We start from the raw sequence: 27,271 nt of genomic DNA, 5'->3' as shown, positions 1-27,271 counted from the left end.
GTAGAAAAATGAATTACCATAATAAAATTATAGTAAGCCAAACGCGCAGTTTCTTAGCCTTTGCCTATCACGATATTATATTAATTCTAATCGACAAATATGACTTTTCTGGCTGTACGGATTCGTTCGCTTTTAGATTTATGAAACATTTCGAACTAATCACTTGTATCCCATGTAAGTTACGGGGTATTCCGCAAAGTATCGATCGGGATCGGAAATTGAGACCAGGCTACGTTTTTCAACTAGTCATCTCTAGCGTAAATCTAAAATCTCAATGCCCTGATAATTTTCATTTACAATTAGAACCATTTCGGGAGTTTCCAAGTATTTGTAATAAAGTTTCAGAAGACCACAGGTATATGCTGATACAGGGAAAGAATATGTTGAATACACTACAGGAATTGTGTTAAAAAAAAAAAAACACCACTGCCCGAAGATTCTCAACTCCTGTGGAATGACTTAGTCAATTTAAATGAAATCCGATTGCAAAATAAAAATGAACAGCAAAGGAATGCTACGTAACGTATCAAATCGTTAAATCACACCAACGGTTGCGAAATGGCAACTATATCTAAATATTGCAAGAAATTAGTAACTTGTTTATATTATTAACTTTATTGCAGTGCCTTTGGCGATGGGGAAATCTACTGGTTTACATCTTACAACTAACGCATGTTACACATACTTTTCAGATAGACATCTCATCGTACTCAGCATGGAAAGCGTTCACGATTAATTAAATGTGCGATACAACATTCGATACACGATGTTGGTACTCGAGAGGCAATAAATAAGTTCAGGGAATTTTTGGAAACCTGTGTCGTGTAAAACCCTTCCGACCCGTTTACATCGGCCATTGCTAATGTACCAGCCAACTCTCGGAAATGGGCAGGCAATTACGCAATGCGCGTGAGTAGGTATAAACAGCTGCCTTGCGAAAATAAGGATCATCCTCGAAAGAAACGGTTTTAGAAGGTCAACGGACGGCGTGGGCGGGAAAGGTAAATCGGCGAAAAATATGATCGTTGATAAGGTGACAATGAATCGCGGTTTCCAAAGAGATTCAAGCCGGCGAAGCGAGGCGGGCTGCGTAGGAGAAACGAGGAGAGAGGATGACGGGTTGGACGGGAAGGAACAAAGAGAATAAACTCGGCGCTCGTTGGCTGGCGTGTTATTATCCGTCGCTCGCAGAACGGCTGCTCTCCGCTCCGCAACCGGGTTCGTCCCCAGACAAGGCTGGTAAATAAAAGCGGTGGGAGATGGCTGACTGCAGAGTTGCCAAGTCGGCGAGTATTGATCCGCCGGTATCCCGGGTCACAGGGGCGACTTGGCAACGCCGCGTCTCACACAGCTGATCAAAATTACCGAGTGCCGACGCGACCCGGTCTAACTTTGGCCGAGGAAAGGAAAAAGAGAGCGGTCGAAAAAAGAAAAAGAGGATCGAGGCGATGCCGGAATGCGAAAGAGCAGAACCCGGCTTCGGAATTACATACTTGACGGATTATTTTCCGTTGTCCTCGGTCGTGAACACAGCTGTTCGCCGAATCGAGAGAGTGCGAAATGTCGTTTATCGACGCGTTACGCAACGCAAACTTTGCACGATGATAAACCGACGAGGCTCTGACATCGTCAAATTCCTGTTTGCAGATTTGCCGAAATGTTAACGATACCGGTGCCGGGATTTTTTTTTTTTTTGAGACAACATTCGTTTTATGTTCGACCGAGCGGCTGTAACGATACGCCATAAATGAAGGAAATACGCGAATACGAGTCTTTGTAATTAAATGCCGATTGTACATAAATTGTAACTCAATACCGTCTGTAAGGCTTCACAGTCGTGTCGAGAGAAATCGCTCCCTCGATCAGCAAATTTTCGCGAAAGTTGAAATATATTTATTCTATGTTGGTTTCGTTGAAGACGAGGAGCAAGTAATAATGAAGCGCGGTAAACCTAAGAACGTAAAAATTCTACAGAATTTTTCCACCATTCGTGAATAATCTTGCTAATTTTCGGTAAAACTTCCTGTACATACAGATTAGCCAAGTTCAACCGAAGGAAACGCCAGCGTTGACTACTACGCTTTCCAGACATGCGAAACGTTGATTTTCGACGATAGGGTTGAATCAACTTGAAAATATACAATAATCACTTGTGTTTATTTCGATGAACTTCTATCGCGATAAGACTGGCGTGATGTTTTAGGTGTTCGATAAGGTGACCGATTTAAATGTAATATCTTATACAGATCTGTCTATGTCCGTGTGGAAATATATTTTGCCACCTTTCTAAGAAAACAATCCACGCAACGAGCTTGCGGAATCGTGTAATAATTCACAAATTGTAAATTTTATTTGTAAACTCTTTTTAGGGTACAAGGCTAGTGGAAAAAATAGATTGTCACTTTGCATAAAGTTTAAGCAATTCCATTGATAATATAAACAATAATTGTTAAAATAAATCACCTTATACGATAAATTGGTAACGTATACAATGTATGTACATATTATCATATGCTCCGTGCGGGTACTGTGTGCAAAAATGGCTGCCACGTGTTTGTTTGATACACCTACCAGAGGTGGAAATTTAAAAGTACAATTATACAAAACTGCAGAGCGATTAAAATATCTCGAAAATAACGGAGACAAAAAAGTATGATTATTAAAAATTTTGCTCATCAATGCCCCTGCAAGCATACTGCGACAGAATGGTAGAATCAAAAAAGTCTCTACAGAAGTGCAGTTGGTTATAGAGAAACAAGAACAACGTCGTACCAGGTACAATTGTGTTAAAACGTGTTTAATCGAGGTCTAAGAGTATCGCAAAAAGATTTCAGCTCGGTAGTTCGACTATATCGTTGATTAGAAGAAGAAATCGCAACCACATGGTCGTTACAAATTCATATAATTACTTTTACATTTTTGCAGGCATATGAACAGAATAAATTGCAGACTACGTCGAGTTTCGGTATAAAATTATAAACATACTATAGCACCTAGATAAAATTTCCCCTGCCTTCTTATACACCAGCTCAGAAATTCGTCAATGTAAGTTATTATTCGAAAGAGATCGATAGGAGAAAAGGACCGCAACCGTTGCTGCTAGCACGCGTCGCCTTCTCACCGAGAAAGTGAAATGTATTCATTCCCAGCACCACGAAAAGGAAGGAAATACGGAAAAGACCAGCTGCAACACTTCCAGCAAGCTGCTATGCCCCTGAAACGGTATTTGCTAGCCTAACCCGGGGTCGTTTGCTCGTTTCCTGTTCTATTTTTTTCTTCATATCGCGTCCCTTTCCCTTCATCTTTCCTCGCTCTGTCTATCCCGGTAGCGATTTAGTTTGCAGAGTTCTTTCACTGAGAATCAAGAGTTGAACGGAAGGAGGCCATCGCGTACCTTCGAGTACGTTCGGTCGGTCGTTTCTCCGCGTTATAGATACAATCCAACACGTATACACATATGTAAGCGAGAGAAGAAGGCGGCCGCCGGCCGTCGGCGTCAGCATCGGCCATGCGCTCGTCGGTCTCGCCGTTCTCACCGTATTCCGAGGGTTCGGGTTCGGCGGCGGTGTTGCCGCCGCGCGAAACGGAGAGACTCGGCGGCCATGATCGCGTAGTCGGTGCTGCCGCGGCCGCCGCCGTCGACGTGCAGTCAGTTTTTGATTCGGCTACGCGACGCACGTTTAACCGCCGGCTGTTATCCCCGGCGCAATGAGCGAGGAGCGTGTCATGTGACACGCGCGAGCGACGGTCGAGTTTGCACGTAACATACATTATAAAAAGAAAAGAAGGAAAAAAAGGAGACATATCGCCGTTCGATTGATACACAATAAAATCGTAGTTTATATGCACGTCCAGTATACACGTATGCGATGCAAGTTTATCTTATATCGCGGTTCCTCTTATCACGACGTCACACAACCTTCGCAATGCACCTGGCGTAAACGCGTTATTGATATTTAACCGGAAGTAAACCCGGTTCCCGGTAACGTTAACAATACAGTGAATTAAATATCATCGACGACAACGCAAGTGGGATTAACGTTGCATAAATTCAAATTTTAAAAAAACTCGAAAAAAGAAAATCGATCAATTAAAATTCTAACCAAACACTTCCGTCAATATGGAATAACAGTAATAATAATAATAAAAAAATAAAAACGAAACGGCGATATAACAAAGGAAGAGCGGGGTTGCGAGGAGGAGGAGGGGAGAGGGAAGCAAAATTTTTTCGCAACGCTAAAATATATAAGACGTTCGCGGATCCCGGCGACATATAGCCATGGTCAGGGGGTAGAGGGGGTGACGCAGAGTCAGTAACCGTCGCCGATAGGAGATGGAAGAGGCGTGTTGCATCGGACACCATCACGTTGCAGGTATCAGGGGAAGAATAGATGATGTCGCGGCTGATGGTTTGGGGTTGGCTGATGACGGTTATCTCGGTATCCGTCATCGTCGGCATCGCCGATGCAGCAGCATCAACGAGAAATTGCGCGGAGGGTTGCGTATGCGGCATCGATGCGAACGAAACGTCGGCTCTGTCGTGTTCGAATCGAAATTTCGGCGGTCTGGGACTGTCGGAGGACGTGGGATTTGTTTCCCTTGTGAATGTAAGAACGTCGAGTATAACAGCGACGATTTTAACCCCGGCAAAGCGTCTGCGAATGTTGACGTGGAGGAAAAGCGGCATAGAGAGTTTAGGATCGGGGGCATTTCAAGGCGCTACGCTTCTCGAACGATTGGATCTAGGTGACAACGAGATCGCGTCGTTGGCCGGCAACGTGTTTAGATCTTTGGCGAATTTGACATTTTTAAACCTAACGCACAACAGACTCGTCAGCATCGACGGCAACTGTTTTCAGGGTCTCGAATCGCTCGATGAACTTCACATAGCTCGGAACAAACTGAGCGTCATACCTTACCAACTATTCTCACCGGTGAAACATCTCCGCTACCTCAACGTCGCCGGAAATCGTCTAGTCTCTCTACCTGATCACAGCTTCGCGCCCAACAAAGCTCTACGAGAGTTGATACTGTCGAATAACCGGCTGACCAGGCCGCCTTCCCATTTGTTTTCCGATCTTCGCAAACTCCGCTTCCTCGCTCTCGACGGCAATGTCATCCACCATATTCCCCGGGGCTTCTTCGCCGACCTCGAGAATCTGGAGAGACTCGATCTCGGCGATAATCCGATCGCCAATCTTTCGAACGTCGCGTTTCAAGGGCTGGCCAATCTTCGCTGGCTGAGCCTGGCGAGGACTCAGATATCCTCGATACCTCGCGACATATGGAAACCGGTCAGCGGTCTGGAATCGCTGATATTGGCCGGTACAAAAATCGAGGAGATACGGGACGGGAGTTTCGCCGGTTTGTCGAACCTCCAGAGCATCGTTGTGAGCAACGCCTCGCTCCGGGATTTCGCCTCAAAGGCGTTCGAGGACACGCCGGCTCTTCGGAAACTCGACATGAGGCACAACAACCTCGCCTTCCTCCCGGCCTCCCTTGCGTCCCTTCCTCTGGAGGAACTGGACCTTGCGAATAACTCGTGGGCGTGCGACTGCCGCATGTTTTGGTTTGTAAAATGGGCCGAGAGCCACGAGCACACGGCCGCCTTCGAGACGGGACTGAAATGCGGGACCGAAACCGTCGACAACGGTGACATGCTCTTCACCCTTCGTTACCTCAATTGCACAGCCCCTACGTTGGCCTTCGCCACTTCCCCGGCCGAGTACGTTCTTCTCAGCTCCGTGCTCCTCGAGTGCGAATTCAACGGCAACCCGGCTCCCTCGATAACCTGGGTCACCCCGAGCCTGCGGATACTCCACTGGAACCCGGATCCCTCGTTTCCCGACGCCTTCGTCAGTCATCCCGCCTCGCACAGGGCCGACGTAAAGACCGTCGACGACAGGGTCAGGGTGCTCGATAACGGCTCGTTGTACATCGAAAGGCTGCTACGCGAGGACGTCGGCGTCTACAAATGCTTCGCGGTAAATCCCATAGCCAACGCTACAACCTACGTCACTCTTCACATGGATCGGATCACCTACTACGAGACAAAAATACTCAGCATCGCGGTCGGCGCTGCGTGCGCGGCCGGATTTCTCATCATCACTCTGTTCGTACAGTTCCTTCGGTACCTTTTCAACAAGTGAGTACACGAAGAACCGATGACGCTCTATACGTGCATTTTCAAACCGGATATACATGTATACACACATACGCAAACACACTCACATGTGTAAGAGTATTGCCGCGGCATTTCACATCCCGTCAAGTGCACGTTTCACTTTCAGACACGGATAAAAACAACAAGGATAATAGATGCATGCACATATGTACGAGTACATCGGTATGAAACACAGGAGAATCAGTAATTAGACAAAAGTATGCATGGAAACGGCGATTTAGAACATCGGTTGCCCGGATACTTTCTATAGCAATCGAATTTTCAAATCTCAAGTATATGCGCCTTTTGGATGAATCTCATTCACGAATGTTAAGAATCAGTCCTGGAATATCATTAACCTGAACCGAAAGATAACGTTGATACTTTTTCACCAACACCTAATCAGTACGCACTGAAATATGTTCTTTATGTCGAGTCTCATGCTTCACAATAAAATTTATTCCATATGTCTATTGTTAAAGGAGGCTGGCGGTGTGCTATTTGACAAAAAAAAATCGCGGGCGATAATGTTTCTCCGTATCGATGGTAAAATTTCACACGCGATTAGGACTTGACCGGTACTAACGAATTCGATAGACAATGGAATTTTAACACATTTGATTTTCAACCTTTCAAACGCGGAGGAGTTCACGTTAGGTCCAACTCAAGTCATACCGTATACATGTTAATGTATACATTCGGTTATCGAGTCTCACAAAAATTTGATTTTATCCGGTATTAATAGCGTAGAAAAATGATCCGGACTGGGAAACGGTTTGTGGTGATAAAAATCAAACTGATATCATTTTAGATATTTCAACTAAATTCAAAGATATTTTACTTTCATAGGAAAATTGAATCGTCTCAGTTATATCAGCCTGGCAAATCATATAACCAGCGTTCGACGTTTTACTTGCAATATTCTACCATTGTAACTAGTTTTACCGACCGTTTCCGAGTCCGTACTGACTCTGGACGTAAAATGTGGTATAATTTGAGGATGAAGGAAAAACCGTACCGAAAGTGAAAGAAAAAAATGTTCGTTTTTTTTAAATAACTGATCGTCTTTTTTCTGTCGTTTGTTTGTTAGATGCGGATGCGAGCGTTGGTGCTGTTGCTGCAAGAAGGTGGGTGTTACGCCTCGTGCCAAACAGATACACCAGATGCTCGACAATATAGAACAGTACAAAAGTCAGCAGCTAGAAAGGCTGAGGGAGAATTACACCCAGCAGGTGCACAGAATAAAGGATAATTGCGCCGAGCAGGTCGAATGGATACGGGACAGCTACGAGGGACAGATGCGTCACATCAGAGACATTCGTGATTACGGAACCAGCCATCTGACAGCACTTCGCGGACAGTACTACGATCAGGTACGTAGACGTAAAATCGATCAAAGTTCCTGTAGTTCATTTTCTTCTCTCCACAGACGCAGAGGAGATTTGATTTTTGTTACTTTTTCATGAAATTGTGTTAACGAACTCATCCCTTTCCTTCCTTAATACGTATCATTTTACGTGAATTCCTTCAAAGAAAATAACGCAAAACGACAAACGTTCAACTAAACCCGTTTTATGTGTACGAATTGCGCAGGTGAAACGAGTCCGAGATTATTCAACGGGTCAACTGAACTGGGTACGAGAGAATTACGTCTTCCAGCGGAACAAGATACGTAAATTCAGCGCGCACCAAGTGCTCCGTTTCCGGGAGAGTTACAAATACCAGCAGCAGACGTTGAACAAGGTATTGGAAAACCTGCCGAGTCTTTACCTCGACAATTGCAGAAGCGGTTCTTGCGGCAAGAGTGACTCGATAGTGTTCGACCCCAACGACATTACCGGTATGGACACGTACTTCAAGGCGAAAATAAACAAGCTGGTGGAGGGTGGAGCTAGCTTGGACGACATAAACAGCGTCTACTATACTCCGACCGAAATATCAGACTCCACAAGCCCTCAGGCCACCAGTGGATTGCAGGACGGTCTCCATATCAATTACATAGAACACGGTCCTCCGCCCCCGATGCATCCGCCCCTAGATATATCGACATTTTCAACTCCCGTTCGCGGATTGAGGAAATTCTCGTCGAACTGCGAACGCGGCGACGGCACCGACGCTCCAGTCTTTCGCGGTGCGAGTGCGGGGGCGTTGGCCGGGGAGCCACGCGACATCGTCGAAGGCCTTGGACTGTTGTCGAGTGGTACCAGCCTGCCTGACATACCACGGGAAACTCGGCTCTAGGACGATCATCCGGGACGACTGAAAAGGGGCGAAGTACGTCGTGCAGACGGTAATAATTACGTTACCGCGGACGATACGATCCTCGGGCGGTTAATCGGTGCCAAGGTTGTCTCCGGATGGATTTGCGGTAGTAATCGAAACAGAAGAGGTCGGAGACTTTGTGATGATTATGATTATATTCGTGATACGAAAAGGGACTGAAATTGGTATATTATTATTACTTTTTTTTTCTTTTATTTTGGTTTTCCAAGTTTTTTCCGTCATGTGCGCGCGGTGTGAGGAATATACTTTGAGCTTCGATTTGTATTTTGTTTTATTTTTTATTTATTTTTTTTTTTTTCCGATCTGGTTCAGTCAATTTCCTGCGCTCGTTTGTGTTTTCAATTAGAGTACGAAAAGTAATGTTTGCAATATTGAGTCTCAGAAATGAGCGGTGAAATAACAAGTGTGGGAATGAAAAATTAATAAATAAACATGAAAAAAAGACGGATACAAAATAAAAGAACGAAGAAAATAATGGTTCGCGAAAATGTAAAGGAGAACGTAATTCGAGGAGCAAGAGATGAAGATGCTGTTCAAGTCGAGTGTGAGATTAATACCTAATGCGGCAGTTACCTGCGAGACAGTTCTTTTCATATAAAAACGGATTTTGCATGGAGTGCCAATAAGAGACCATACATTGCAGAAACTGAGGACAAATAGGTAATTGAAGGAAGTATGAAGAATAAATAAATAAATGAATGAATTAATTAATTGGAAACGTCAACACAAAATAATAATAATAGATTAATAAATGAAATTGTAAAACAAGCAGTCGATTCTCGATACACAGAGAACGGTTTGTAATAATAAACTTTACATGTGTGATATTTTGTATATAAATGTATGGACCCTGGAGTTTTGATCCGAACAATCTTTGAAATTTGAAGTGGAATACATTAATGATGTTGTTTCTGCCTCGAAAAGACATTAAAAAATATGTTAATTTTGCAATTAAAGTGAAAAATGAAGAAAAAAAAAACGAGCTGCCACATATATATGGTTTTGATCGGTGAACTTAAAATACTTCGAGAAAAAAAAAAAAGAAAAAAATTACCAAAGATTCCATAGGAATCATGTGAGTTCAAGTATAATGACTCTTCAGATTATTCGAATTGAAACTCCTTATATTTGTGTAGAGTTGAATCGCAATTAAAATATACAATATCAAAGTTTCATTTATAATCATCCTGCAGAGAGTCAATGTATCGATTATAACTATCTATCATCGAGTTGGAAAAAAAAAACCGACCGCATGCAGTATTATTGTTGATGACTTGAACTCTTCACTATTAAACGATTTCTACATGAAACCTTTACAGATAACATATTTAATATATTTGTATCTCACGTATAACAGTGTCAATTTCAAATATATGCATACTTATGGGTATATGTAAACGTTAGAGTGGTTCTTATGTAGGGCTCGGGCCAATTTTTTATCAGACGCCCCCCGAATCGACTCCAAATAATTGGAAAACAATTCCCTAGTTTTCTATTCTTTTTTTTTTTATTATTTTTTTTTTTTTTACAGATTTTTATCTCAACTACAACTCCTGCACGTAAGGAGGGTGGATTTCCCCATTAAAAATACACGTGGCTATATTCTCAGCATATATTTTATTGTAAGTGTAATAATTTTCAAAACAATTGGTAACTGCGAGATTTCAGTGGGCATTAATGCTACTATCTGATAAAAAATTCGCATCGTCATACCAGGTAAATTAGACGAATTGCACGCCCACCAAATGAAAAAAAAAAAGTTAGATTTAGAGGGTCTGTAATTCGACTAGATTACCTGGAATGATGATGTAAATGTTTCATTCTGTAGTTCACAGATCATTTTGAAAATTATTGCTTTAACTTACCATAAAATATATTTTGAGATTATAATCGAAACACGTGTATTTTGAATAGGAAAATCCACCCTCTTATAGGGAGGGGTTAGAATAGAGATAAAAATCTGGAAAAATTAGATTTTTTTTTTTTGAATTATCGCGAGTCGACGTGGAGGGCGTCTGATGAATAATTCGTTATAGTCCTAAATCGGCGCCACCCTAGTATACATATATACACGCATATACGTATATGCAAGGTCAAAGATTCCTATACACTCACGTCAAACGTAATCGATTCCCATGTAAAAACAAACAAAAAAAATTTGGAAACGCGAATGTGTGTCCAGCGAGCTATTGACTTTACACTTTAAATTATCCTCGGGTCTCGATTTACTGATTTCGACGCTATATCGAAATTAATAATCCATCTCCTGCATACGTTCGTGAGTTTCGTCTATTTTACTGCTTTAGTATATAGGCTAACTTTATGTGTCAAGTGAGAAAATAAAAATAAAATGGGCCCCCGTTGTTTAGTCTACAGGCTTCCAGAAATTTCAGTTACGCGATTTGTTGCTGCGTAGTTGGTAAACAACGCGGGATTTTTTTTTTTTTTTGGTAGTTCGATGTTTTAAATTTTAATAATTGTACGATTACAAATATAGTAATTCGTATGTTGTTCTATTGAATAATGAAATTAGTACATATACATATATATATATTATATGTATATATAAATAAATAAATTAGAAAAAATGATACGGCAAAAGTACCTAAAAAGATTGTTTTTTCACTGTGCTATGCACATAAATAATTGAATAAACAATCAATTCAACAAGTTAACCATCTTAGATGGGTTTTTCTTCAATGTTTTTAAGGAAAGAAAAAAACTAGATCGAGAGAAAAAATTACAATTATAAGATTGAAATAAATTACGGCTTTCAGTATGTTCGATATCACGATACATTCCACTGTCTGTGAAAAAACTATCGTGATATATTGTGTGACAAATTCATCTAGAGAATACTATCAAGTACCACAATGATGTATTGTTGTTATAGCTCTTTGCATACAAAAACAACAGTTTTGATATCTCCTCGAAATACCAAGACTCAACAGATAGGAATATTGAAAAAAAAAACCATGTCAATTCTTCGAATATGTACGCGATTATGCAAAAAAAACAAAATTTCCGTATTCTTTTCTACTCGTTATTTTTACAAATTTACCGTGTAAAGCATAAAACATAATAGTTTACCGATAAGATTTATCACCCTATTATATTTCCGATAAAATGGTAAAAAAAAAGCCTACTTTTGTTTAATTTTTATTATTCCCGTGATATATCGGAAAATAATTCCTATAAATACGTGCGATTAAATTCTTATCATCGTTTAACGAGCATAACTATATAACAGCCATACCTACACGTGTTTAGCGTAACGTGAAGTAGAAAAATTTGTCCAATGTAGTATCGAAAGTTGCAATTATAGTTATACATAATATGTAGTAAAAAATCAATTAAATGGTGTAAACTGCGTATACAAGACAAACAGTCGCTTTGATAATAATATTTTTTTGCAAAAACAAAAAAATTAATAAATAAATAAACAACAACAAAGTCCAGAAATTGACTAAAAGTTACTATATGTCATATATATATATATATATATATACAAACACACACACCCGTACATACTTAATTAATATAACTGTACAGTAAATTTAGACACACGCGCGCACACGCACACACAATAAAAAAATTTTATGGACTGTTCGCGTACCTAAGATTGTTATGTAAAAACAAAATAAAGAGTAGAAGGGAAAAAAAATGGTTTCATACGTTCAATGGTACGTTACGTTATATTTTAATAATCCGTTATCAGACTTATCGCTCCGGAGTGTTCCTTTGGAAATCGAGATTACACAATATTGAAATATAATTTCGTCACATGAATAGAGCCGCTCAGCCAACGCAGACCACACAACATTATCATTTGGTTGGTTTTAGAAGTACGGATTGAAAAAATAAATAAATTAAAAACAATTGTACAGTTTTTGTTAGCGAACGGAACCAATGAAAAAAATCAGGTAGGCAAAAAAAGCTACAAAAAAAAATGATCGAGGCTTAGTTTCATTTGAGCAAGTACGCATAAAGAGGACTCTAATAATTCTACACAACTTTCATAAGAACGGGTGTAATACGTAATTATCAGAGTTTCACAATCAAATGGCAGAGAAAAATGGTCCTGTACTAAGCTTTCAAAAAGTCACATGTGTGTGAAAACTCAACACATACACATATACGCATATGTATACACATATATATATATAAATACACGAAAAAAATAAATAGCTAATCGATTAAGAATTCCATTATACCTACGTAGTAACACCAATTTAATAGAAGATGCGAACTATTTAAATGCATTAGAAACTTCGCATTACGTATGGACTCGATACTGCAGATCGCAATTAACGCAATTATGTACGTTAATTGATATGTTAGATATACAATGATTGTACACGTGGGACTAATCTCACAGTGTTACAAGTATCGCAAATGTTTGTGCTTACTGGAAACCATATCTACCTCCTTTTAGTTTACACGACGCGATTTCTAAATCAGACATGTTTCATTTTCCATTTCGAAGATTATCATGCCTGTAAAAACTGAATGCCGAAAACACGGAAAGAATTCAGCATTAGAAAAGAATTGATAAAAATCAGAACCAGAGTCCAACTGTTTCCTTTCAGTCTTAAACTTCTTCGACAGTACAGTGACTTACGGTATTTTTAGAAACTTCATTGTTACGCGCGGTTATAACTTCCGGGGGTAGAACTTATTTAGGTTACGCATAAGCTGTTGCGTGCACAGCGAGATGAAATTTTGCGAGAAAGAAAAATTGAAAAAATTCTGCTTCGAGATCCGATTACATAGCTTGTAGGGAAATTTGCAATGGAAAAAATCTTGACACGAAATTGGAGATGCTATCAATTCCCCCCCGACAAGAAAAAACGGAAGAAAAAGAAATTGATTATCACTATCGCATCACTGTATTGTCTGCCATCATGATATATTGTTTTCTGATTACTCCAGGCAACGTCTAATAAACGAATCGGAGAGCAATTATATCTTTTGTAAGCCAAATTAGTAAAAATTCTAGGAATATCAAAAATAAATGAATAAATATAAATACTGTAATATGTAATATTGTATAGGCAACGAAACTATATGTATTTTATGTAGGAAAAAAAATTCAGAAGAAATTATTTATCTCCGACTTCAATGTGAGAACTTACATATATTATATATAATATTTTTAATAATATATATTTCTTGTCCGTTGCAGCATTAGCAGATGTTTATAGATATGTACATATGTATATGGGTTGATTGTTTGTATACTTTGTGCTGCGTGCTGCAGAAAAGTGTTCTAAAGAGGACAAATTCTGGTCTCTCATCTAAATCAAAGTACATCAAGTTTAAACATAAAATGGAAAAAAAAATTGTTAAAATGGAATTCATATATACTATATATTGTTGTAGTTGAATAAAAATTAAGGAAAATGAACGAACGACAACACGATCCTTGATTAATGCCAGTATTTGTACTGTACATAATTTCCTCTCTCGAAATTTCACGGTTGTCCATTATCGTTTTGTGATTTAATAATTCTGCGGAATACTTTATGTAATTGTCACAAATTGTATCAGTAGTGAGATGTTGAAAAAATGGAAGTAGGTTGGAAGAGAATTACTTAAGAACTACGTGGCGGATGAAAAAAAAAAAAATACTAGTCCGTCCAGAAACCGGACAGCGGAGATCAATAAGTTGGAACTTGTTTGTCTGTACGAAAAAGTAGGCAGTTCGCTGCGAGCGACTTGAAAACATTTTGACCTTTGACTTTCGACTGACGGATGAAATGAGAAAGAATTTCAAAAAAAAAAAGTACCCAATAGCACAAGAATGCACTTACATTATATCTATGTATAAAGCCTCTGAAAGGATACCAAAATACACTGCGGTGTAATATTCCGCACGTAGATGATCTCAGGCATCTCAATTATCGGAGACGTAAAATTGTAATTAAAAGCAGAAAAAATATCGTACCCGTTGATTTGTTATTGAAATACAAGGTGATGGGTCAAACTTTGCCGACTGAATGCGAATGTGAAAAGATATTTCAGAAAATCTAACCAAAAATTTTTGTGTTATTTATTTATTTTGCATTTTTATGTTATCATCGTTTTCAACGAAAAACCGTGAAGTTAATTATCACGATACTTCGGTAGGCGCACACGCATTACATAAATATACAAGTTCACCTTGTATACATATATATATATATATATATATATATATATATGTATTTTCAATTTTTTAATTTTTGCATTATCCGAAAGAATGTATTGCAAAAGCGAGCCCATACCTACGGAGAATGCAAAAATCAAAAAATAATACGTATTTCCAATAAATATACAGAATAAAATAATTTCGCTCTCGCTGTTCAGAAGTCTCTTAAAAAAAAAAATATATAATGCGTTATATGATGCCTTAATGAAACTTAAACAACATTATGCATGTAATGCAGACACGAAGACGTGATCTCGTAAATTTACGTCTCATGTCCGCTAGTAAATATTATTAAAACGACTTGTAAATATTCTTTTTTTTTGTATGAGGACTAGACTACAATAGATTGCACACGTGGCTTGAGAAAAGCTTTATAAGTTTATGCTGCAACGGACACAGACATTGAAAATACCTGCTGATGTTAAATAGTTGTAATTAATGAAGCAAAGACCACCGTGCCGCAGTGCGTTGGCAACGAATTTTGAGGCCTGCCATCATATTAATGACGTAATTATTTGGGAGAATGATAAATAAATAAATAAATATTACTGTATGATATATATGTGCTACGTTGATTTTTCTGTTTAACCTTTTCAAGTTTTCTCGAATATGCTGTAAGAAACGTACAATAGAGCGTAAATATGTTTTATACACCGTGAAATTAATCGCAACTCGATATTTTTTAACCCCTATTCTTTTTTCGAAAACTAATCTATGGAATTTTCGTTTTAACATCTAATAAAAATCTGATCAAGCTCATTATTTTCCTTTTTTTCCTTTTTGTTGTATCAAATTTCCTCTGAATAAACATATGGATGCGATAAAAGTCAGCTGTATGACGTAAATTCAATTATCAAGTACGATGTAAGTCAAGACGAAGAGAAAGTTTCCAATTACATTTCCCCAAGTCGAATTTCAGCGTCACCTAAATTTAGAAGATCGTTTTAATGACCAATCAATGGCCAGCAGATCGACTGATTCCCTTTCGGTACTCTGTAAGTGGAAATATTGAATCTCAAACTATCATTTAAAGGCGTACAACTTGTAGTATTGTCAAGAACTGTTGGTCAGAAATGTTAATTTCACTGCTACTAAGTATGAAATACGTACATCGCGACCTTTCCATCGATTTGTATATCTGCAAGAATAAATGGATACTTAAAACGTTTTCGGATAAACTAATAGAAAGCAAAAAAAAAAATAACACCAACTGAAGAGGATAATAAATAGAACAAAAATGTCTAAGCTCGAATTGCTTCCTATGTAAAATTTTTCCAATACTAAAGTATTAATAACTGATTACAATAAAGTCGTAGAAAGCGCGCGTCATACAATCGGCAATTGTATAGACGGATGGATGGCAAATTAGCTGAATTGGCATGACCGGAAACGGTTGTGATAGCGTATACTTAATAACACGCGTTGTGTTGGCAAATTCAAACAGCCACCGACGCTTTCAAAGTGTCTTTTTAGAATGTGCAGATACAGACTATAGCCGTGTTAATTTTTGTGACAGCCAAAAAAGAAAAAAAAAAAAAAAAAAACAACGGCACAATACACAAAATGCTTTGGCCTGTGTTTCGATACCCGGTGAAAATCTCTTGTAAAAGCAAGAAGCGCAACGTAAAGCGTCTTTTGGTATACCGTGTCTTATTACACGAATAAACTTAAGTCGGTGTTTGTCCACGAAAGAAAATCGACATGTCAATCATTTTATTTTCTGTTCCTTTAGATTTTTTTCCCCTCGATCAGTGATTTTAAATCTTTTGTACCAAAATTTCATGTGCCGGATTCATTCACGAGCTAACGAACTCACTGCAGTTTTACAAAATTGCGAAACGTGCAGTTTGTCGAATCGAATCATGCCAACGATAAAACTATTATCCAGAATAAATAAAGAAATGTATATATTCGTCAAGCTAATCGTGAGAAATTCTTGGAGAAAAAAATTTCAGGTGATAAAATGATTGGTTTTGTTCAGTATTTTTATTTCGTATTTACCCGTTTCACAAAATTTCTCAATTGTATTGTGAAATTAATTTCCCCTCCCTGTAACAAGCAGCAACATGTCGACTACAACAAGTTTTCGAAGGAATTTGTTTTACTGTCTATAAAGTTGAAGTCGCATTTCCTTTAAAGATGTTCATCCGTTTGGCGAAAACCAGCGGTTTGTTTATCTATATCTTCAAAAGCCATTGGAAGAAAAGAAAGAGAAAGAAAGGAAGAAAATTTTGTCCAACGTTAAGTTTTTATTGTTGATAATTTTCTACAAGCAGATCGGAAGAAGCAAAATTGACCCAAGTGGATCAAAGTCTGGAAATCGTAAACCTCTGTGAATTGTATAGATTTCAAATTGCTTTGGCATGTCACGTTATTCCGATAATCTTATACAATTGACACATGCGTAAGTAGAAATAGAATCCGTTGCTATCTAGGTATACACACGTACATATAGATATATTCAAACCAGCGGCACGACGAGGCATCTATTAATGCGTTTACTTGCATTTATATCGCCATGGTAAGTACAGACAGTTTACACAACGCGACGTTAAGATAGAGTTGTATGCGTCAGGGTTTCGGCTTAACGAACGCCTAGCCTTTCCGGTAGGATGCCTCCCAGCCATATCGGAGTAAGGTGAGTCTTACTTCACTTACGCTTATGTTACGGGAAGTGAAAACGCTACGCGAGTAATGTAACGGTCATGCGTATATCGCCCGTGAAAAAGTAACTTTTTCGCACAAGTTTTTATCATTGTAATTCATTATTTTTCGTCTCGGCGCTCAGAGAATAATTCTAAGTCAGTATCGTTGTAATTCGCGGAAATACATTTTATTTAAGATTGCTGTAGAACCGAAATTTGTTATTTCAGTCATTTGATCATTTCTCACGGTTTACTTTTCTTGTAGATTTTCAAGCTTCAGGCAAAGATTTTTTGGTCTTTTCGTTGCATGCTATTTTTTCACCTATACCGAACGTTTTTCATACTCACAATCAGCAGTCAATTGGCAGTATACGCGTATACGTTCAGAACTTGAATCAGATTTTCTTATACATTATTCATGATTTTCAATTCCCACTGATTGTGAGTATTCATCATCAACTCTAGTTCGCATTACTAAAAAATTTATTTACTTGCAAGTTTTTTTGATCCACATCTTTCATATTCGAAAGTGACCAAGCCGTGTTTGATTAGAAAAAAACAATTTTAATCAAAACATGCATCGAAAATCCGAAACGAGAGATTGTTTGAAATACTTTTCAGACCTAATATGAAAATATGCTGTTCGGTACGTGCACGACTGTATGGATAGCATCATTTTCCCAGTGTTTGTCAACGCGATCGTTAAATTACAACAATCACCAGTGATTTTTCAATGTTAAAGTTCACATAAACCGTAAAGTGTGAAATTCCCTAAACTGTTCAGTCATTGTTCTGGTCCTCAGTGTTTTTCCTTGGCACTAAACACGACGCTTTAGATATTATCAATAAGATTAAGAAACCCCAAGCACTTAGTACAGTATAGATAATCGCGACCACCAGAATAGTCATGTTTCGTATGTTGTAAATAGGCAACAAAAGTTGAGGTTCGTAACGCTAAGCATTGTGGCTATCGTTCAATGTATGATACGTATTAATTAATGTTGACGGTTGTAGGGAAAACAGAAAAACAATAAGTAAAAAGGGTGCGATAACAGCAACAAAGAAAAAAAAAGAAGAAAAAAGTGACAATATATTCGGCACAATTGTATTCCATCCTGGTTGCAGATGGCAGTACAAATTGCCTGCACCTTAATTTAACATTACGCTCATTACGGTTTGAAACGAGGAGAGAAACAAAGATTTATTGTTCCCCCTTTTCTTCGCGGAAGATACGGGAAAAGTGGGGTCAAGTTATGATGACGGATAGTTAAATGTGGACAGATGTACTGTGTAGACGGCACGGTAAACAAACGCGAGAAACAAGTGTAGTAACGACACTTGAGTTTAGCCTTGGGATACGATCGAGGATATTGTCACAATTTACGAAGGTACGTACCTTTTCTTGTGTTCTGTTCCAGACGATCACAGTGTGGCCGCTATTTATCAAGTTCTTGACTATCCCGCTGCCCATGATTCCCAGCCCAAGGAATCCGAACTTCAACGTCGATGGGAGGATGTTCTTCTCTTTCAAAGTCTGCGAGAGCGTCTCCACGTCCAACGGCGGTGTCACCTGACGGTTCAACGAATTTTGTTAGATAAAATCGGATCACGGAATGAATGCGAGAAAACAAAGCAACGAGACGAAGAGAAATGAAACAAAGTGTTGGATCGTCAGGTAATGTGGGGCAAATACGTATCTTGTGTAACATTTGCCTCCAACACAGTAGTAATGCAGTGGCAGGGCTTTTTGGCGGTTGAGAAAAATCTTCTTTTTGATGATTTTTAAGTCAGTTTTCATTATATTTGAGCGTACGTACTGCGATATAGAATTAATTTATGTAGTGGAAATCATTCGTACAAGGTCATTTTTCGTTTGTAAGAAATGACTTGGAGAATTTCGATGGATTTGTTAGTATAAACAAAAAAAAATCTAAAAATTCGGTCGTAAAATAGAAATGGTATAAGCTTTGCGCTAAAAAAATGGTAATTTCTCTGCAATTTTCAGTAAATATTCGCGAAATTTAGTTCAAATTTTTATGTGCGGAAATCGAAATGGCAAAATGACTTTACCGATTTTAAATTAATTTCAAATTTAATAGCGTGCCTAATTTATTTCAGTTGCGGTTTTGGGATTTTATACATTCTTTCGCAATGTTAGAGCAATTCCAAGACAAACTTTGCAAGTTTAGGGTGTTTCGGAGTCGCGGTTTGTGCTTCATTCAATATCGCGATAAACGCACGGCCTTTTTTTTAACTTTACCGTGACATATACGCGTTAAGTTTTGGTGTTTGGTCAGCTTCTAATATATTGGGACTGTTGTTTTTCTACCGATAAGCATGGCTATGCATATTACCAAATGATACGTTCGTTTCGATAAATCAGCGATTCAGAACCATCAATTTACTATTCTGACTTGCAACGAAGATGAAATGAAAAATTGACGATCTCTGTAAACAGTGCATCGAATTAAATTGAAATTTACGAAGCAGAGAAAATTTACTTGCCGTCTCCATAATAAAATCTATTTCCGTAAAACCGATAACAACGAAAACAACAATAATAATAGAATGTTGTAATTAAAATAGAATTTAGAAATATTTAAACGCGTACGGGGTGAATCGAATTATGGCCGAGGAAAAATTTTTCATAACTTTTTTTGTACATCCAACAGCAAAACTGCAAGTACTACAATAATGCATTGTTCTGAAAATTTAGTTTGGATCAGGTTTTCAATATAATGGAATGAAAGTCGAAGAAAAAAATTGAACGCAACTTCAAACCCCAACAAATAAATCTCATGTCCGTTATTATCGTCATTTTATAAAATATCAATGTACAATTAGTGCTTATATTATTACGTTATTTATTCGTGTTTTCAAATTTATTCAAGTAACTATAAACGACGTATATCAAATAAATGAGTCAATTTTTTATCCACATATATTTACAGTTTCGTAACGATATACAAGGTCGATCAGTAGCATATGCCAAATCTCAGAATAAGAGAATATACGCACCGATCACTACCGAGTGGATTTTATTTTTCGCGAGTCAGTATTTAATTGTATCATTTAAATTATTGCCAAAAATTAGTTAAGTAAAGTAAAAAAACTTCGAAAAAGTCGACTTATCCGGCTTAAATTAATAACAACAATAATATTGTGAACGATTTGACGACTGCAAATTACAATGGAGGATTGGATACAAAAAAAGCAAAAAGAAAGTGAACGAAAACCGTGAAAAAAACATGCAGAAGTGGTCAAATTTAATTTATAGTCTGCAATCAGCACGACAGCGCATCTGTATTGTTAACTCTTTTGTACGCGGATACTTCTATAACAATAACGAAACCTACAATAGTTAAGCCGAAAATCTGCGAAATAGAAACATTAGTAGCAAACTAATTAATTTACAGTAAAGCGCCGATTATCCGAACGTCAGTTGTCCGAAAGATTATTTAGTTCTTGGTTTTTCGAATAACAGGCCGAGCTTCCGTTATAAAACAGTGGAAAATTGTGGACCTTTTTCCAAAGAAGTAAACCAAATATGTACATACACCTGCCACTTATAAAATATGAGTATTAGTATAGACACTTGTTTGTCAATACATATATTTTATACGCTATATATTCTATTACATAAGCGTTATAAATTTTAACCAAAAGTACTATGTATCGAATAAGAAGATAGTTCATCTGTTTGAAATACATACGCATTGAATGAATTAGCTTTTTTTTCACACTGTTCGATTATCCGAATTTTCGATTATCCAAATGGTTCCCGGTCCCAATTAGTTCGGATAATCGACACTCTACTGTATACACAAAGTGTGTAATCGACGATTACAAAATGCTTCAAGATTACTTGCGTTTTAGAACGTTTAAGAAATGAACACAACTATTTTGAGTTGATGTTAACAGTAAAACTGGATTGAATATATATATATGTGTACTCATAGGTCATATGCGTACATATACGATTGTAAAAATTGAAGAAGAAACGGAGATTCTTTATTAAAAAAACAAAAAAATAAATAAATAAATTTAAAAAAAAGCCGCCGAAGTGATTCGAAATTTTCGAGCAGATATAGATACTCGAATTCGTAAGTCAGCAGCTCTTTTTCCAGTCTGCATTTAAATGCAGAGTTCTTTCATAATGAGGATTCAGTGCTGTGAGCTACTCATATTGAGGGTGGGGGGTCAACTCACAACGGTTAGTTCACCACACAGAGTCACTTTAAGTAGCTTGCTTAATTATAATCCAAACTATACGTTACATTTCAACCAAAGTCGTCGAAGTCAATTGTTTATAAATTTAGATGGTGATATGTTATTTTAAAAAGGGTAGCCATCAGCTTTGAATAATATTTTCATTTTATAATTTGTATTTTAATAATTTTACTCAATTTCATTGCTTTAGTCATAGAAATTGATCCAACTTTTGATAATATTTTAAAACGCTATGATTTCAGGAACCACAGCCATGCAGCAGTATGCAACGTCTACTCATGAGGCTCTCGAATTTGGAATTAAAATCTCTTTCATAATTCCGTGATCGGCCCGATTAATTTGATTCGGTCAATTAACTTTGTTACAACAGAAGATTCTTACGCGTTTGAAATTTTCTATGAAAGTTTAAAATCGCATGGAACAAGTAATTTTTTTTATTCTCTATCAAGTTTAGCAGATATTTATATTTCCAGACGTGAATCTGACGTCAAGTTTTTCACATCAAAGCATTATAAATTTCATGATCGTGAAGTTACTTATCATATAAAATTTTTTCTCTTTCTCTGTATAGATTAATTCCAGATCGAACAATAAAATGATATTCGTTTTTTGGAACACCCGGCAAACTTTGTTTGGCGAAATATTTTTTGATTTTGAAAGAGTGTAACCCGAATCTCACAAATTTCAAAGTAACACGCATCCCCCGGCAGTATTAAAGAAATGATTGAACAACTTACAGGTCTGGCGATGTTTGCAGGCCTGTCAAGAAGCGTAGAGGCAGACTTCCTGGGAGGTGAAGCATGGTTCAATCCAGGACTGACACTGCCCACTCTGTTACTGTTGCTGGTGCTCGACTCTCGACGCTGCTTTTTAGCAGATCTGCGTCCATCTCCGCCACTGCTTTCCGATCTTCTGGTCTTTGGTGTCTCCTGAAAAACATTACCATTCTATTATCAACGATATTAGTTAGAAGAAATAGATGGTAAATCAATTCTCAATTCTCAATCTTGTATAGAAATTTTGTAGCAATTTATGATGTATTGCTAAAACAAACTTCTGCACACTGCTCCGTTATATTCTAGCGATTTTTTCATTATGTATTAATAAAAAAATGTAAGAACTGTTACTCATATTTTGAATTACTGATATAGTCAGCTGTGATATGCTTAACAAGTTGCGTGTGAGTTTGCGAAATTATTATTTACCGTACACAATTTGTTATGTGTCATGTCAAGTTATGAATAGTTTAAACGATAACTTGCTTCAAAAGTGAACCGAAAAAAACCAAAACACTGAGTCACCGGTAAAATTTCAGAGTTTTCAAAACCTGTCAAGTGCCCATAAACAGTATAGGTATACGATGATATAAAAAGTTTTTCAATGCATTATATGTTGGCGTTTTTCTAACTTTTTTTCTATATAACTTTAGTAGTGATTAAGACTTTTTACTGTATCATCATCAGCTTGAAAAATAAAAATTCAAATTTTGATATCAAGTTTAGCGATGTTATAGAATAATAAAAAATATCAATATGTGTAATGAATTTTCTGCCAAACTAACCTTGCGTAGCTTGATCTTAGGTGTTTTTTTCTCAACCACTATCGCCGAGTCTTCTTTAAGCCTATCGAATAAAGAATCTGGATCCAAACCATCTTCGAATACCTGGAACAGAAATGAAAAAAAACATTTAGATGGAAATTGATTTGTATGTTTGCAAATAATTCACGTGCTAATTGATTTAAAGCATACTTTTTAAAGCCAATCTTCATTTACCTTTAGGATACAATTAATGAGTGTTATGTCAAGATTATTGAGTGTACACCTAGACAATTAGATTAAACTTTCTTAAAGTAAGTAACATTCATTACTACAAACACGATTATGAGCCTAGAAAACGACTGCGCTCACCTCTCCCTTTGCAATAAACTCTTCGATCGCCTCAACAGCGTCTTTAAATGCTCCGGATTTGTTGGATTTGATGAGCGTTTCCTTATACTCGTGGTACGGTTTAATATTTGCTTCTTCGATCCAAGCACTGGGGAAAATAAGATAATTGGTAAAAAATGCGAGAACAATATGAATTCCCAGTGTGTTTAATGATTGCATGGATAACTTACTAATTATTTGTTCCGAAGAAAAATATACATTGAACGGCACTCTTCTTGGCGTTAGCTGGTTTCTTCAAGTCCTTCGATGGCATTGATACCTACGGAAAATTATTATTAGGATACCTGACATTGAAACGAAAGCCTTTGCACTTGACGAAAGGACTGATTATATCAGATTTCAATAAACAAACATCGAGTCGAGAATCGTCTATCCAGTTGCAAAATTAATTCTATACTTACTGATTCTGGGCTATTTAAACTGATTATTTCTGTATGCTTTGACTATTTCAACAAAACTAATGCAACTCTCGATCATATTCGAGAAATAAGCAGATTATATTATTTGGGAAGTTTGTAATGCAAAATCTCACATTTAAATCTATTAACTGAACCGAGTTACTTTTATTAGTAATTATTTTCATGTACCTGAAATTCGCAATCATTCAGGCTCGATTGAAAACTCAATCATAAGGTCTGAAAGTGTAAATGAAACTTGGCCAGCTATAATATCCAAGATTAAGGAACGGCAAACTTAAGACTAAGTATTTACTTTATGTAATGACACTGAAACTAGAAGTTAATATCCAGCAGGTAATATGTCTGGTAAGCTTCCAGGGAGGGAGCCTATATATAAATGATAAAATATCAAAGAATATATTTGAAAGAGTTCCCTGAATAATCCTGCCAAGTTTCGATTGGTCATGTCCTGGAATCTTTCCGCCTGTATTATCTGCTAGTTGCAGGGTAATCTTGATATATATTTGTTCATCATCAGGACTCAGACAAAAGTGAAAAATTGAGTTTCGGATAAAGCTTGATCAATCGGAACTTCCAATACATTTATTTTCTCCACAAAAGTGTCTTTTTACTGGTATTCGTTACTCAAAGAATCTCACACGCGTAACATGATGCTGAATATAAATCAACTCTCATGTAGAAATTTCTCACATTTTTTTCTAATACAATCATCCAGTTAAGGGCTCTGAATCATAGATGAGTGAATTGTTTTTGCAAAAGCTTATCGCATAGTTGGCATGGTACAATGTGAGTGGGACTTTTTAAAACAATAATGTTGAAATTGGTTACGTTAATGCAACAACACGTTGGAAAAAAAATCACTATTTTCCAGTTTCAGAGTAACTGCGAAGGGGTTCAATTTACAAAATATAAGCTTCTTAATACCATATCGCAGTTTAGTGATTTCCGACAATCCTAGAGTTGCGAAATAACGAGTTTTTCTAAAGATGCTCCAACGTAAAAAACTTTAACCTCCTTCAAAAGATAGAATCTTTGTATAGCTACAGTTTTCTTTGATTTGACTATTGTACATACAATATCTGTTAAATTACCTATACACAAAAACTTTTAAAATCATAAAGTTGCAGCAGTAAAACGGTAGTTCTCAATTATGCTTCGATTATGAAGACAATGTAAATCATCACACAGCAGTAGAATTCTATCCAGTTCCAAGAATGTCAATTGCATGTATGTACATTTATGAAAATATCAAAGACGAAATATAACGTAAAATTGTCGCATTTATGATAATGCAATTTTCTGATTCATTTTAAACCATTACGCTTCGAATTTGTGTTGAATTATCATCCCAAGGCATATCTAAATGGTGCTGATATTTGAAAAATGAATTCTTGCTTCTTTATAATTTGCAATGGAAATATACACGAAACACTCCAACTGACTGTATGAGAGTCATACTAAAGTCATACTAGTAGCAGAAGTTCGGACGAGTTCAATTTCCACTATACCGTTGTTCTAGGATATTTGAGTTATTGTACTCCGTTTCTATCAGAAAAAACAACACGCATATGAGGTACAAACTATGCTGTAAATATCTGTTTCTATTGCCAATGGATGGTTGGAATCGTCCTGACATTTTTACATGACCCAGGTGTGGCTTACATATAGTCACTCTGCCATGCAAACAGCGTAAGAGTTAATAAGCAGTTGTCAAATTTTTTAGCGCAAATGGACTGTTAAAAGAGTGTATTATATCTAATTGCATTTGATAATATTATAGTATTTTGGGATGAGGCAATTCCATATAAGATTATAATATTTAATAAGATACTCTAACCCAACGACGAAAGAATGCTCACATTACGCAATTTCAATGTATCACGAAAGATTTTGTTTTGTTATTATCAATTAACTCTTTGGAATCAATGTCGTTAAGGTTTTGGAAGCGCAATAAAAATGGATGTAATACTTTGCATAGTCGGTATTACATAGTAAAATTTGATCTTCCACATTGTGCATTTATAAGGATATTATCGTCATGTGGAATCACGCAAATAGATACAAAAATCTCATTCACACGTAACTACGATTGAACAAATACGACGCTGTATTTTGTGAAGGTGGTTTTGAACTATTATTGCATGCAATAGGCAGTTTGGAACATCATCGAGAAAATTTTATGCTTGATAATTGGTAAGTTCTATGAGTCATTCATCAAAATATCTAGCATGAACGAAAGGTTCATGGATATGCAATAGGAACGAAATAGTTTGGTTGCTTTAATTACGTTTAGAAGAGAATAGAATCACGCGCACATTACAGTGATCAAAGAAATCCGATGCTGTGTTATAACGTGTACTACAGGTGATTGAGTCAAAAAAATATCTATATTCCAATTTGGTTGTGAAAAAACAGCGTGATCTGATTGTAATTACGATTCAAGGAAAAATCGTAGAAATAGAGGCATGATAAAACAGCAGAAGGTTAGAATTGTGAAATTTTGGATTTAGGTTATATTTTCAATTTTTGCGCGCCAATTTGAAATTTGGTTACGAGTGTGGCGGGAAAAAGGTTGAGCGTAAAAACAACTGTCGTGGAAGGGTGAAAGCTGTGGAATCGCGTCGGGTAAGACGGTTTATCGATATCCCGCCAAAATGCTTGCAATGTAGGAGCGGCGGGACAGCAAGTGAAAGAAATCCGTTACTAATACGCCTGACAACTTACCCGGCCCGGCCAAGGCGAGAATCCCTTCATCTTTGCCCTGAAATTGAGAAACATTACAATTACACACTATTATTTTATGGTTACTTGCTATTTTTGATAATTATACTTGTATTATCACGAGTTCATACACACCATACTAAATCACCAAGTTTGAACACTTCAGCCATTTCGACAAAACCTCACTCTCCACTGACGATCGGCAAGCGACTGAAGAGACAGCGTCGTTTGTGTATGACGACTAGGTTCAAATTAACACCACCGAACCAAAACTCAAGCGATCAACTAAATCTCACATTATTTGGAAGTTATTCTTTGTTTATGGCATGTTTATTTGTCCGGGTGGCTATAATTGTAAAAATTACTAATTCAAACATATTTTGCATATTGTTATAATGGTGTAAGAGGTCAAAATAATAAATACGGATTGATAAATGGAGGACAACTTCCGGCTGCGCTCATTTCTTATATTTTCCGTCGAGTCAGCCACTGGGCTTGTTCCGTTATAGCTCTGCTTTTCTTGTGATTGTGATTGGTCTAAAGTAAGCCGAAAGGTTACTCAGCAACAGTTGAATGGAGCTAGCTCGAACATGACTAAAAGGTACAATCCAACAGACCTATTGATCATATGGTGCGACTGAGAAAATTGCTAGTTATTTTTATTGTTTATAG

The 27,271-nt window shown here is 37.2% G+C and overlaps 2 protein-coding genes across 2 annotated transcripts in view; one reads left to right on the top strand and one right to left on the bottom strand.

Moving 5' to 3' along the window:
* LOC107218395 (putative oxidoreductase GLYR1 homolog) overlaps positions 1 to 26,833 on the bottom strand; it is a 38,546-nt gene extending 11,713 nt beyond the window's left edge. The window contains exons 1-7 of the mRNA XM_015656251.2: positions 26,735 to 26,833; positions 26,603 to 26,639; positions 23,630 to 23,718; positions 23,421 to 23,547; positions 23,073 to 23,174; positions 22,249 to 22,440; positions 18,678 to 18,851 (exon numbers count right to left, since the gene is read on the bottom strand). Coding sequence (XP_015511737.1) covers positions 18,678 to 18,851; positions 22,249 to 22,440; positions 23,073 to 23,174; positions 23,421 to 23,547; positions 23,630 to 23,718; positions 26,603 to 26,639; positions 26,735 to 26,769 — 756 coding nt within the window. The 5' untranslated portion in view covers positions 26,770 to 26,833. The remainder of the gene's footprint in view (positions 1 to 18,677; positions 18,852 to 22,248; positions 22,441 to 23,072; positions 23,175 to 23,420; positions 23,548 to 23,629; positions 23,719 to 26,602; positions 26,640 to 26,734) is intronic.
* LOC107218389 (leucine-rich repeat and immunoglobulin-like domain-containing nogo receptor-interacting protein 3) lies at positions 3,583 to 14,141 on the top strand. Its single transcript, XM_015656243.2, has 3 exons — positions 3,583 to 6,145; positions 7,254 to 7,536; positions 7,757 to 14,141. Exons 1-3 carry the CDS (start codon positions 4,392 to 4,394, stop codon positions 8,402 to 8,404), a joined length of 2,685 nt encoding a protein of 894 aa, XP_015511729.2. The 5' UTR covers positions 3,583 to 4,391; the 3' UTR covers positions 8,405 to 14,141.
* Positions 26,834 to 27,271: the final 438 nt, after the last annotated feature.

The sequence above is a fragment of the Neodiprion lecontei genome, chromosome 6, assembly GCF_021901455.1.
Source record: "Neodiprion lecontei isolate iyNeoLeco1 chromosome 6, iyNeoLeco1.1, whole genome shotgun sequence".
Taxonomy (NCBI): domain Eukaryota; kingdom Metazoa; phylum Arthropoda; class Insecta; order Hymenoptera; family Diprionidae; genus Neodiprion; species Neodiprion lecontei.
This window is presented reverse-complemented; position numbering and strand designations above follow the sequence as displayed.

Coding starts and splice junctions, on each gene's coding strand:
- LOC107218389 (XM_015656243.2), top strand. CDS start 4,392: ATGATGTCGCGGCTGATGGTTTGGGGTTGGCTGATGACGGTTATCTCG. Junction 6,146..7,253: donor CTTCGGTACCTTTTCAACAA/GTGAGTACACGA, acceptor TTTGTTTGTTAG/ATGCGGATGCGAGCGTTGGT. Junction 7,537..7,756: donor GCGGACAGTACTACGATCAG/GTACGTAGACGT, acceptor CGAATTGCGCAG/GTGAAACGAGTCCGAGATTA.